This window comes from Zeugodacus cucurbitae, chromosome 5 (genome assembly GCF_028554725.1).
Source record: "Zeugodacus cucurbitae isolate PBARC_wt_2022May chromosome 5, idZeuCucr1.2, whole genome shotgun sequence".
Classification (NCBI taxonomy): domain Eukaryota; kingdom Metazoa; phylum Arthropoda; class Insecta; order Diptera; family Tephritidae; genus Zeugodacus; species Zeugodacus cucurbitae.
In genome coordinates this window covers 2,796,082-2,809,363 of record NC_071670.1, presented here as the reverse complement: position 1 = coordinate 2,809,363, position 13,282 = coordinate 2,796,082, and the positions used below count along the sequence as shown (strand labels likewise).

Sequence of the window (13,282 nt, the reverse complement as noted above, 5' to 3'; positions counted from 1 at the left end):
TATGTATTCGTTTCTTTGTGAATTTACATACGTACAAAAAAAAAAACAATTAACAAATATTACAAAAACCTGCTCTGATCTTTGGAAATGGACTTAACAAAGATATTGAATAAAAAATATTTTATAACTTTATATTTACTCAAGAAACGAAATGTATTAATTTTAGCAAAGAAAAAAAAGCAAATGAAAAAATTTTGCGCATAAACACGTAGCATTTTCACAGCTCGTGCGTTTGTTTGGTAGCTTTAGTGTTTTAGTAATTAGCGAATTTAGCACTGAAATCAAATATTTTTGGCTTAATATTATTATTTTTTTTTAAACAAATGTATTATTAGTATATATATATATATATATATATATATATATATTTAATTAATAATTAAAACTGCAGCTAATTTTAATTATGTGAAATTTATATTTAAAATTCTCGATTTTTTGTTTACCTTTTTTTCATAAATATTGAAATGAATTTTTATTATAAAATAATGATTTTATAGAAATTTTTATTCTAAAAAAAATAAAAAAATATTAATTTTCAATTTTGTTCTAAAAAAAAAACAAAAAAATTTAAATTTTCAATTCTTTTCTAAAAAAATTCAAATCTTTTCTAAAAAAATTTCAATTTTAAATTTTTTTCTAAAAAAATTCAAGAGCATACATTTTTTTTTAGTTCACACATATTTGTGTATATTATTTCACAAAAAAAGTAAGTTTTAGAATTTTTTATTATATTTTTTATAATTTTTTTTCATTATTTTTTATAATTTTTTTTTAGATGATTTTTAGTAGGCAGCTTAGTTAATGAATTGAAAACTATGAAATGCGATTGTCTAATTTTTAGTGAATAATTTTTCTCACATTTAAAATTAAAATAATTTATATATACTTACTTATACAGATATGATATTTAAACAACTGTTCTAATGTTTATACGAAATTTAGTATTGCAATTATATTAAAATAAATAAAATTCGCATTTCAACACACACATACATATACATTCATACAACAACAAAAACATAAATATTTTAAAACAAGAAATTTCCAAATTTTTAATGAAAATTTAGCAAATATTTTATTTGTAACATATTTTAGCTTTTACTATGTAGCAAAAAACCTTATCACACATACCTTATTTGTAGTGTTTTACGATGCAAATTAAACGCAAAATGTATTTGAAAATGCGCAGTTGCTGTGTAGCGATTCAACGCAATTTTATGAAATATTTAACTGAACAAAAATGAAATAATAAAAGCTATTAAATGAAAACAAAAATTAATAATGTATATATGTATGTATATTGTTAGTAGAGCAAAAAATGGCGTAGAAAATATTTTTTATAAAATCTGAAAATTTTTGTATTTATACATTTGTAGTAAATTGTATTGTTTCATGTACGTTTTTTGTTGTTTATAATATTTTTTAATACGCCATTTTATAATTTTTTCTATTATTTTTAATTTATATTATTATTTTCAATTTATTTTTAGTATTTTTTTGATTATAATTTTTAATTTTTTTAGTATTTTCTATATACTTTTTAGTATTTTTTATTTTATTTTTAGTATTTTTTTATTTAATTTTTAGTACTTTTTTATTTTATTTTTAGTACTTGTTTATTTTATTTTTAGTATTTTTTTTATTTAATTTTTAGTATTTTTTTATTTAATTTTTAGTACTTTTTTTATTTACTTTTTAGTATTTTTTATTTTATTTTTAGTATTTTTTTATTTAATTTTTAGTATTTTTTTATTTAATTTTTAGTATTTTTTATTTTATTTTTAGTACTTTTTTATTTTATTTTTAGTATTTTTTTATTTAATTTTTAGTATTTTTTTATTTAATTTTTAGTATTTTTTTTTTGTACTTTTTTATTTTATTTTTAGTATTTTTTATTTAATTTTTAGTATTTTTTATTAAATTATTAGTACTTTTTTATTCAATTTTTGGTACTTTTTTATTTTTTAGTTTTTGTTTAAATTTAATTTTTAGAATTTTTTTATTTTATTTCTATTATTTTTTTATTTTATTTTTATTATTTTTTTTTTATTTTTTTACCTCATTTTCACATTTTAACTAATTAAATGTTTGTCATTTTCATTTCAGAAGCATCTGAAGCAGCTTCTAAAAATCTCTGCAACTAAAAAATATATATATTCTGGATTCATAAAAAATATATTAAAAAAAATTAGCTGAAATATATATATTAATTATCGTCATCGCAGCACTTCATTTTCGCCGTTTGCTTCTGCGCATTTACGGGTCCCAAAATGTGCACTTCTTTCTTAGCGTCGTTTCCAGCATCGGCCACATCAACCGTATTCAGCGTAATGACGCTTTCATTGCCAACGCTATCACCAGCATTTGTGACTGACGTCTTTTTAGCCTCAATTGCACGCCGCCAAGTCTCCATATCGCATGTACTACCACCGCTTGCGCCACCATTTTGCTTATCAGCGGAGTAGGCTGCACCATTGTGACATTCCTTACATTCACACTCGTTGCATTTGCTGGCGGCCTTTAAACGTTTGCGTAAGCGATGTATTATGTAGAACAAGGCGAATGAGGCGTAAGTCACTTTGGCAACCTGCCAATAAATTGTACCTTGTATTATGCTAACGTTTAGCCCTAATTGTTGGCACTACTCACATTGGCCCGTCCAGTAATGGTGGTACTATTGAACATTTTATTGAAATTCGACATTTTGTTGTTGTTTTTCGTGGCAATAATTATTCATAATTTTGACAAAACATTTATACGTTTCAGAAAATATATGTGTGTATGTATGTGAGCGGAGTAGCAAAACAAGCATAAAAATGTCGAATGTATAAAAAATTACCACCCTATAATATTTATTTACTTCGTCAATCGAATTTTTATTTGCATACATTAATTTAGCTACTGTATGATTTGTATAGAAAAAGTAAACAATTAGCAATTCATAGAAACCCGCTGTATTCATGAGGAATGCGAATGGAAGTGCGTCGAAATCATAAGTTGAGGTTAGACCATAGTATGGAGTGACAGAGAGCAGATCTATGCACGCCTCATGAGTCATTTAATGCTGTATAAGATTGAACTGAAGATGGATTCTGCCATGGATCATCGTCATGAAGTAGTCTACCCACAATAATGGATCCTGTAATGAATTCCCGTGATGAACTAGTCGACCCACAATTTGTTGTATAGGTCCGGGTTCAGATGAGGACAACCATATGAACAGAAATAACTTTTCTGGAAATATTTTCAACTCTGGACAACAAAGCTGGTAATTCATATTCAGATGCTGTGCAGTCTGGTAAATATAACTTATGGTTTTGGTTTTATATAATTATTCTGCTGAATATATAACAATTGTGTATTTTTAGTATATTTTTAATGAAATCAGTAGCAGGAGAGCAAAAATAAAAACGTCTGCCAGTCGTTAACGGTTTCGTTTTAAATATACATAATTAACAAACTTATTTGGAAGCAAAATTATTTACGTCTTTTACTAACATATGATGCATCCACCAACACTACACGATTACCGGGAGCGCGACAGACTCCATATTACCGATTTTTTCACATTGAGGATGGCTCAAACGTTTTGGGTCCCCTAGTAGATTTCATTGTCTCCCAATACCGCCATTAGTAGCCATGCTAGCTCACCAGTAGCGTGACAATTCTAGTTTCTCTGCAATTCTTCCAGTCATTATTGTCCGCTTCTTTACGCCATATGCTATCGACATTAACAAATATAACCAAAAATAACTAAAGTTATACAAATTAATATTTTTTACTAGTAGTATTTGTTATCAATATTATAACGGCCCGTTTTTTTTAATCGTTTTGTGTGCAAACTTTCCTGTTGACAAACATTCTTATCTGTTATTTGCATTATTTACCATACACTTACGCGCTCTTTTTTACCTTTTTCGCATGTTGTTGAACTTTATTCATACATACATATAAACAAATTATCAATTTTGTTAATAACAATAATTTGAAGTCGGTCCGTTTGTAGAAATGACCTTGAGCTGCGCAGCGTGAGCAAGTTAACGTCTGCTAAAACGAAATTTCTTTTGTTTCATTAGCAAAACTTACAATTCAAACATACAAATGTATATTATAATATTTGCCTGTGTTTGTTTATCATAAACATTTGTTTATATTTGCGTTTTATTTATAACATAATACCTACGCATTTATTGTTTTCAAAAGATAGCCAGCTACTAATCTGCTGTGTTTTCTACGCTGAAAAATGACGTCTGCGTAAATTGTTTATAATTTCCACACGCCGGCTATATACCGAATTGTTAATATGTTTTCCTTGGAAGCAAAAAATAAATTGTTAAACAAGTAAAAATAATAATAAACAAAAGCGCTTCCTTTTCGAAACGTCAAAACAGCTGTGACTATTTATGTACACATTCGTATATAAATACATATGTATGTACTTACCAATGACAGTGCCAGCGTTCATTGGTCCCTTTGTTGGGTTTTGACTGCTTGAATAATAATAAGCATATACACAAACGTTAATATATATGTATATTATATACTACTTATTTGACAAAGCAGCTGCTGCGTTCAAAGAACCTCTTGCAGCCTTAAAGTATATATACATACAATTATCCCATTGGAAGATATTCGTTATAAATGGTGGATGATGGAAAACGTTTATGTGTTTTCGGCTATTTACTTATGCATATATAGTAAGTGTATGGTAAACAGAACTAGCTACATATATACATATAAAATTGAAAACAATATCGATTTCCACTTAAATTGTCTAGACGAAAAAAGTTCAGTAAACTGCAAATTTAATTAGACTGGTAAGAAAATAATCGATTTTTAAAAAATCGATACAATTTACATAAATGAAATGTTCACGTAGAAATGCACTGATCTCTAGTGAAAGTAAATACGGCTATTAGCGCAATAGGCATAAATATATACGGAAATACAAAAGTCGGTCAGGGCTACTAAACTTCTACCCTTTGCCTAAAAAAAGTACAAGTACATTTCACAAACAAATGGAAACACACTTATGTATGTACATACATACACTTAATACTTTTGGCAATGTTTTGTTATGATACGGAATATTTCAAGGAAATACCACAAAGGCGATAAAAATCTAATAGTTTCTGTTAAAATTCGTATGTATTTATGTTTTTATACATATGTAGAACAGCTTACTTCATGAGAACCAATCTATTTATATATTTACATAAATATGTACTTGCTTGCGTATGTACAACGCCAGCTCATCGCTTTCCATTTGCAAAATTTATTTCACAACTTTTTGAATTTTTTTTATTAATTGCCTAATCTATGTATAAACACTTCGGGATACGCATTGTTTTAAAATTTTATGTAAATATATAACAAACAACTTTAAACCCCCTACAAAGAATATATAAATAAATCAGCAGATGTGTATACATATATATTGGAATAGATATATAATATAATATAAAATTCTCCTCTCGTTTAATCAAATAGCTCATGCGAAAAATACTTGAGTACATAACACTTGCTTGCTTATTTTCATAGCAATTGAATTTATTCTCAAAATCTCCATATTTTTTGTTTATAAAAAGAAAATTTTGAAGCTTTCATATAAAATCAGTGATCACATGCAATTGCAACGTGAGAATTACAACAAAAGCCATTTAACAAACAAATAAAGTGTAAGCAAATAAAAAGTAAGTAATATTTTGTATAAAACAATGTTTCTAAACGCTTTTAACTAATTAGTTATGTGCATGAACAAAATGCTAATGTGTAAAATTTAATTTTATAAACGAAATGCAGAGAAATAGTGCATTTTTTCATTTATACAACAACGCATGTTCCCCTCTTCTGGAAAGTGCAAGAACAATCGTTTTATATAAGCACTAAATATACTCATGTATGTATATATGTATGTACAAATGTATATAACCGCGTCTGCTCAACGAACTTTATAGATTCTTTTCTCAAGTACAAAGATAACCCGTGTCCGTTAAAGCAATAGTCAGCTGTTTGCCCCCTATATGTAAAATACAATGGTATACATATGTATAAGAAATGTAAATCGCTTCCAGTAAAATGGTATCTGTGCATTTAACACTTTAAACCTTCCAGTGCCAGTTTTTGGGGATGTTTTTTTGAGTCAATAACAGATGAACAACAGTGTTGTAAAGCATAAGTTACAAATGAACTTAAAAAAATAAAACGAAAATTAATTTGTCTGCAGTTAATATTTGTATTTATATAGCTAGCTAATAACAGCAGACATAATAAAGCACTTACTGTCACATAACCACTGAAAAATTTAAAACATCTTGTATTAATAATTCCCAACAACTTAAAAAAGACAACTATTAAATAAAAATACTTACCTGCTGCCAACACTGCATCTAAAATGTCCCCGCTAAGCGAAAGAGACAGAAAATCCGAAGAAAATAAATTTTTCACAAATACGCATTAAACAAAAGCGTTTAAAAAATATGTGTTTCCGTGAAATCCAACTGCACTTCATAAACCACACATTATTTGTTAAATAAAGAAATAATATTTATATGTTTTAAAGTCGTAAGTGTGGAAATGGCGTCGGAATAAAGTTTAGCATAACAACCAAACAAAACGTACGCAACAGAGACGGACTATGTGTGTTTTGTTGTATATAACGGCCATTGCGCACCACTTCCAGGTATATAAGGGAAATTTGTACATTTTCCATTCCGTATTAGCATTGGTATAAATAGTTAGCACTAGCCTGCTTGTGCATAAACGGTATTCAATAATTGTGAGCGAAACACCTTAAGGTTTACCAGCGCTTGTTAATTGTGATAATTTTCTGTGAAAATAAGTGAGCTTTGGAATATACATACATATATAAGGAGAAAATATTTTTAAGAAAATAAGCAAACTTCATTGAGAATTACTGCAGAGGAGAACCAATATTTTTTATTGAAAAACTAATTTCTGTGTGAAAAAAGAGGTTAAGGTGAGTGCGTTGATTATGCAAATGCAATGCATTGCCAATTAATTTTCGTTTTAATTAAATTTGTGTCCAATTGCAATTGTGTGAAATCTAATTTTTCGTTTTAATTAAATTTGTGACAAATTGCAATTGTGTGTGAAATCATTTGTACATGCGCAGCAGCGCATATGCTGGAAAATTGTTAGAATTGTGTATCTGTATATGCAAGCTGCGCTGCGCTTGTGAAATCGATCGAAATTTTCATCACTACGTAATTTCAAGATGGCGTCATACCTGACCCCGTTTCCAATTACTGTTTCTATTAATTTTAGCTGGCAATTATAAATTGTAGCGTTTAATAAAGAAATTTTGTGATTTTTTCCACAAATGAGTAGATTGTTCCCAAAAATGATTAATATTTCAATAGAAATTTCTGGAAACATGATAAGCTGATGCAAGTTTGAACACTGAAGGCTAGATTAAAACGCACAAACAAGCTTACACAATGAATAACAACATAACATTAGTCATCATGTTTTCATAATAAAATAATTAAAGCTGAAAGTAGGCTTACTCAGTATTGACACAACTTTTTCGCTTTTGTGACAATATTTTCATAGTTTTCTATTTATTTCATTAATGCAGCACTCTTTCCAAAATGCAAATCTTCGTGAAGACCTTGACTGGCAAGACCATCACTCTGGAGGTTGAACCATCCGATACTATTGAAAATGTTAAAGCTAAGATTCAGGACAAAGAAGGAATCCCCCCAGATCAACAACGTTTAATCTTTGCCGGTAAACAACTGGAAGACGGACGTACCTTGTCCGATTACAACATCCAGAAGGAGTCTACACTTCATTTGGTTCTTCGTCTACGTGGTGGTATGCAGATTTTCGTCAAAACTTTGACGGGAAAAACCATCACTTTGGAGGTTGAGCCTTCCGATACTATTGAGAATGTCAAAGCTAAAATTCAAGATAAGGAAGGAATCCCACCAGATCAACAACGTTTGATTTTCGCTGGCAAACAGTTGGAGGATGGACGCACACTGTCCGACTATAATATTCAGAAGGAATCCACATTACATTTAGTTCTACGCTTACGTGGTGGTATGCAAATCTTCGTTAAAACATTGACGGGAAAAACAATTACTCTGGAGGTTGAACCTTCTGATACAATCGAAAACGTTAAAGCAAAAATTCAAGACAAAGAGGGTATTCCCCCAGATCAACAACGTTTAATTTTCGCTGGCAAGCAATTGGAGGACGGACGCACATTGTCCGACTACAACATCCAAAAGGAGTCAACACTTCACTTGGTATTGCGTCTCCGTGGTGGTATGCAAATCTTTGTGAAGACCCTGACCGGTAAAACCATAACCTTGGAAGTTGAGCCTTCCGATACTATTGAGAATGTTAAGGCCAAAATCCAAGATAAGGAGGGCATTCCACCAGATCAACAACGTTTGATCTTTGCCGGTAAACAATTGGAGGACGGACGCACCCTGTCGGACTACAATATCCAAAAGGAATCAACTCTTCATTTGGTATTGCGTCTCCGTGGTGGTATGCAAATCTTCGTGAAGACCCTTACTGGTAAAACTATTACTTTGGAGGTCGAACCATCCGACACCATCGAAAACGTTAAGGCTAAGATCCAAGATAAGGAGGGAATCCCACCAGATCAACAACGTTTGATCTTTGCCGGTAAACAATTGGAGGACGGACGTACTTTGTCCGATTACAACATCCAAAAGGAATCAACCCTTCATTTGGTATTGCGTCTCCGTGGTGGCATGCAAATCTTCGTGAAGACTCTTACCGGCAAAACTATCACCCTCGAAGTCGAACCATCCGACACCATCGAGAATGTTAAGGCCAAAATTCAAGATAAGGAGGGCATTCCACCAGATCAACAACGTCTGATCTTCGCTGGCAAACAATTGGAGGACGGACGTACTTTGTCCGATTACAACATCCAAAAGGAATCAACCCTTCACTTGGTATTGCGTCTCCGTGGTGGTATGCAAATCTTCGTGAAGACTCTTACCGGCAAAACTATCACCCTCGAAGTCGAACCATCCGACACCATCGAGAATGTTAAGGCCAAAATTCAAGATAAGGAGGGCATTCCACCAGATCAACAACGTCTGATCTTCGCTGGCAAACAATTGGAGGACGGACGTACTTTGTCCGATTACAACATCCAAAAGGAATCAACCCTTCACTTGGTATTGCGTCTCCGTGGTGGTATGCAAATCTTCGTGAAGACCCTCACTGGCAAAACCATCACCTTGGAAGTTGAGCCTTCCGACACAATCGAGAACGTCAAAGCCAAAATCCAAGATAAGGAGGGAATTCCCCCAGACCAACAACGTCTGATTTTCGCAGGCAAGCAATTGGAGGACGGACGTACTTTGTCCGATTACAACATCCAAAAGGAATCAACCCTTCACTTGGTATTGCGTCTCCGTGGTGGTATGCAAATCTTCGTGAAGACCCTCACTGGCAAAACCATCACCTTGGAAGTTGAGCCTTCAGACACAATCGAGAACGTCAAGGCCAAAATCCAAGATAAGGAGGGAATTCCCCCAGACCAACAACGTCTGATTTTCGCAGGCAAGCAATTGGAGGACGGACGCACCCTATCCGACTACAACATTCAGAAGGAGTCTACCCTCCATTTAGTCCTTCGTCTACGTGGTGGTATGCAAATTTTCGTGAAGACTCTTACCGGCAAAACCATTACCTTGGAAGTTGAGCCTTCAGATACCATTGAGAACGTTAAGGCTAAGATCCAAGATAAGGAGGGTATTCCACCAGATCAACAGCGATTGATCTTCGCCGGCAAGCAGCTTGAGGATGGACGTACTTTGTCAGACTACAATATACAGAAGGAATCTACTCTTCATTTGGTATTGCGTCTGCGTGGTGGTATGCAAATCTTCGTGAAGACTCTTACCGGCAAAACTATCACCCTCGAAGTCGAACCATCCGACACCATCGAGAATGTTAAAGCTAAGATCCAAGATAAGGAGGGAATCCCACCAGATCAACAACGTTTGATCTTTGCCGGTAAACAATTGGAAGACGGACGCACCTTATCCGACTACAACATCCAAAAGGAGTCTACCCTCCACTTAGTCCTTCGTTTGCGCGGTGGTATGCAAATTTTTGTGAAGACCCTCACTGGCAAAACCATTACCTTGGAAGTTGAGCCTTCAGATACCATTGAGAACGTTAAGGCTAAGATCCAAGATAAGGAGGGTATTCCACCAGATCAACAGCGATTGATCTTCGCCGGCAAGCAGCTTGAGGATGGACGTACTTTGTCCGACTACAATATACAGAAGGAATCGACACTCCATTTGGTGCTACGTCTTCGCGGAGGCGCATTCTAAATTTCAATAGGAAAACACCAAATTCAAAATTGAAGAGTATTAATTGTATCTCGTTAATTTAGCTCTATTTTGTAATTTAACGCTTTTTACATCAGTTCTGATTAAAAATTGAAATATACCGTTTTTTATGTTTAAAAGAAAATAAATTATCTGATGCACTATTTCAAGAATATTGGTTTGTGTTGTACTTTAATAAAATGTGGATAATTGGGCGTTTTAGTAGGGTGGAAATGTGAAATACCACTCGGAATAGTTTTCATAGGTGTTCAGATTAGTTTCTGGTTTCCAATTTCATGTACATGAATGCTATATTTCGAGTTTTTGAAGGAAATGGTAAAAAGAAGATGCACTTAAGCATATAGTGGACCTGTAGGTTATGTATATACAGGGTCTAAAATTGCGTAAGTTAACTTTTATATTGCTAAAAATTGAGGAAATCTCCGGAAATTTTTGCTGAATCACTCTCGGTTCCAAGAAATTTACAATTATTTTTGATTGAAAGTAATAAAAACAATTAGTTCAACTGTCATGCGCTGTGAATGGGCTAGTTTTTACAACGCAGTACACAGCTGTTCACAGCTGTCATTAGTAATCAAGTTCTCCTGCTTGTTGGTTGTTTATTTTAACGCACACGGTGTTAAAGTCTAAATTATTCCAAATTTTTGTTCAAGTGCATTTTTATAAATATTTAAATGGCGGCTAAAATCTATACTTTAGAAGACGTGAAACAGCACAATAAACCTGAGGATCTGTGGATAATAATCGCAGGCAAAGTTTATGATGTCACAAAATTTCGCAACGAGGTAAATGACGATTTGATTGGTTTTAAATTCCTTCTAATTGTAAATTAATTAAAATTAATCATAAAACAGCATCCGGGAGGTGAAGAAACATTAGACGACGTAGGTGGCCGTGACGGCACACGTGATTTCGACGATGTGGGACACAGTCAAGAGGCGAAGTTCGTTAATGCATTTTCAAAGCACAAATTTGTACATGAAATCACTTAAATTTCACACTTTTTTTTAGAGAAATGCTAAAAAAATATTACATAGGTGATGTCGAGGTCGATAAAACGTGTAAATTGCCTGTGAGGTAAGTTAATATGTAAATAAATGTGTCAAGCTACGTTAATATTTAACAAAGTGCGCTTGCATGATTGCATTTGTTACTAAAAAAGCTAACCCAAGCTTACATTTTGCCATTCTAATTGAACATAAAGTGAAGAGAAAAGCGAGCAGTAATTGTGGTAATAAATTCATACCTCCTAGTTGTACTGGAAAGTATCAAAAGTAAAAGCACACAAATATAAAAAAGTTTCTTGTGCGAGAAGGTGAAGCAAAAGAAGGTGAAAAGTGGAAAATTTCCAGAAGTTGAAAAAACAATACCATTTCATGACACGCAGCTACTAAACCTGGTGCCTTGCATGAAACATGTCCATTTGTCATAATTAATTTGCATTATGTATAATTGCGCTACAAAAACTTTGTTCCCAATGTAATAGTACGATATTTCCATACCACAAATATATGTATGTGCATGTTGCGTTAACATTCAGGCGGTTGCGTCATAAAAATATATAAAATTTAGCTTTTTACTCATACTACATCCTAAGTGAAATTTCATCTTCATATAATGAATACAGCTAGCTCAATTATAGATAACCACATGCCCCGATGGCAGCATGTTTTAACTGATAATGATTTATGTGACGAAAGCTTATCACTTAGTTTACGACTAAGTGAAAACATCAGTAATCGCATGTGATAATGTAATTTGCGGTTTTAATTCAAATAAGGCATAAAATAGATAATTTTTGGACGAAAAACATATCTTTATTAAATTAAAAGAAGTTGATTATAAATAATATACATATAAGTGTGTTTGTGCTAGGATGTACATAAATATGTGTTTACCATAACGTAGTCAGTCAATATTTAAACTTTCAATTGTTTTTTGTAGCTTTAAATATTTTTCGACCAAAAAAGTTAAATTTTGCAAATCATAGGCTGGCATGTAAGTTGCAGTTTGCTATTATATGCCATAATCAAGTACATACACATATGTCCATATTTAAATTAAGCACAATATTTAAAAAATATGTGTGCATTTCCACCACTCGCTTAAGTATGTATGTATTGGCGATAATTCATATGCATTATAAGTTGTGTCATAATTTTAGTTTTTTTCTTTTAGCTTAGCTTAAATGTTGTTTTCCTTTATCACTCTCCAAAAAAAATCTAACACAGCACTTCACCAACGCCACAATTACCAACAATAACAACACAAACATCGGCTAATATTGTAAAACCAGCAGCCGCTAACACTATCAATGCTGTTAAAGATGTTGCTCCACCAGGCAAACAGTGTTGCGTACTCGCTTAAGTCTCCATACATTGCAATGCTCAAATATCTCTGTTACTATGTGATAATTCACTTATACAAATTCGTTTCTAAGAAGATAATACAAATTAACGCTTAATTCGTGTTGTGCAAAATTTTACTTTATGAAATTATCCATAACCTTAACACTGTTTCCACTCCCAACCCAAAATAGACATATTTGCTGTGCAATTGGCGCTTTCACTACTGGACTGCTCTTCGTCATTATCCTGCGGAAACTTTTAGCCAGCAAATGAAATAAGTAAGGTTAAATTGCAACGATATGGCTACGACTCAAGCCGGAATCAATAATCAAAACGTAAACGGAACTGCTAGCCAACATGCCTCAGTGTACTCATCATTTCCAAAACAATTAAAATAATACAAATAAACTGTAGTAAAACTGTAAATTAAAACTGTTTATTACCGTACAATTTTGTAAGAAGTACAGTTATATTATATGTGTGTATGTGTTATATATAAAGTGTACGAAATGTGTATATAACGTAAAATAAATGTATTTTAAAGCAAATCATGAATTT

At 32.1% G+C, this 13,282-nt stretch overlaps 3 protein-coding genes across 8 annotated transcripts; 2 read left to right on the top strand and 1 right to left on the bottom strand.

The window, feature by feature from the left end:
• Positions 1-1,969: 1,969 nt before the first annotated feature.
• LOC105208701 (uncharacterized) lies at positions 1,970-5,130 on the bottom strand. Of its 3 annotated transcripts, none has more exons than XM_054231898.1 (4): positions 4,444-5,130; positions 4,184-4,311; positions 2,650-4,047; positions 1,970-2,587 (listed from the first exon to the last, which is right to left on the bottom strand). In XM_054231898.1, the coding sequence occupies exons 3-4, from the start codon at positions 2,701-2,703 to the stop codon at positions 2,207-2,209; spliced, it is 435 nt and encodes a 144-aa protein (XP_054087873.1). In that variant the 5' UTR covers positions 2,704-4,047; positions 4,184-4,311; positions 4,444-5,130; the 3' UTR covers positions 1,970-2,206. The 3 variants fall into 3 exon arrangements, with proteins under 3 accessions (XP_054087873.1, XP_054087872.1, XP_054087874.1); XM_054231897.1 differs by having other exon boundaries at positions 2,650-4,044; XM_054231899.1 differs by lacking the exon at positions 4,444-5,130 and having other exon boundaries at positions 2,650-4,397.
• Positions 5,131-5,537: 407 nt separating this feature from the next.
• On the top strand, positions 5,538-10,530 carry LOC105208700 (polyubiquitin-C). 2 transcript variants are annotated; one of them, XM_054231894.1, is made up of 2 exons: positions 5,538-5,693; positions 7,601-10,530. In XM_054231894.1, exon 2 carries the CDS (start codon positions 7,614-7,616, stop codon positions 10,356-10,358), a length of 2,745 nt encoding a protein of 914 aa, XP_054087869.1. In that variant the 5' UTR covers positions 5,538-5,693; positions 7,601-7,613; the 3' UTR covers positions 10,359-10,530. The 2 variants fall into 2 exon arrangements, with proteins under 2 accessions (XP_054087869.1, XP_054087868.1); XM_054231893.1 differs by lacking the exon at positions 5,538-5,693 and adding an exon at positions 6,744-6,979.
• A 141-nt stretch (positions 10,531-10,671) lies between these two features.
• Positions 10,672-13,279, top strand: LOC105208699 (cytochrome b5). Of its 3 annotated transcripts, none has more exons than XM_011178690.3 (4): positions 10,672-11,161; positions 11,231-11,319; positions 11,388-11,453; positions 12,608-13,279. In XM_011178690.3, exons 1-4 carry the CDS (start codon positions 11,051-11,053, stop codon positions 12,741-12,743), a joined length of 402 nt encoding a protein of 133 aa, XP_011176992.1. In that variant the 5' UTR covers positions 10,672-11,050; the 3' UTR covers positions 12,744-13,279. The 3 variants fall into 3 exon arrangements, with proteins under 3 accessions (XP_011176992.1, XP_028893828.1, XP_011176993.1); XM_029037995.2 differs by lacking the exon at positions 12,608-13,279 and adding an exon at positions 11,581-12,596; XM_011178691.3 differs by having other exon boundaries at positions 10,900-11,161; positions 12,916-13,279.
• The last annotated feature ends 3 nt before the right edge of the window (positions 13,280-13,282 follow it).

Coding starts and splice junctions, on each gene's coding strand:
- LOC105208699 (XM_011178690.3), top strand. CDS start 11,051: ATGGCGGCTAAAATCTATACTTTAGAAGACGTGAAACAGCACAATAAA. Junction 11,162..11,230: donor TCACAAAATTTCGCAACGAG/GTAAATGACGAT, acceptor ATCATAAAACAG/CATCCGGGAGGTGAAGAAAC. Junction 11,320..11,387: donor GGACACAGTCAAGAGGCGAA/GTTCGTTAATGC, acceptor ACTTTTTTTTAG/AGAAATGCTAAAAAAATATT.
- LOC105208700 (XM_054231894.1), top strand. CDS start 7,614: ATGCAAATCTTCGTGAAGACCTTGACTGGCAAGACCATCACTCTGGAG.
- LOC105208701 (XM_054231898.1), bottom strand. CDS start 2,703: ATGTCGAATTTCAATAAAATGTTCAATAGTACCACCATTACTGGACGG. Junction 2,588..2,649: donor CCATTACTGGACGGGCCAAT/GTGAGTAGTGCC, acceptor ATTTATTGGCAG/GTTGCCAAAGTGACTTACGC.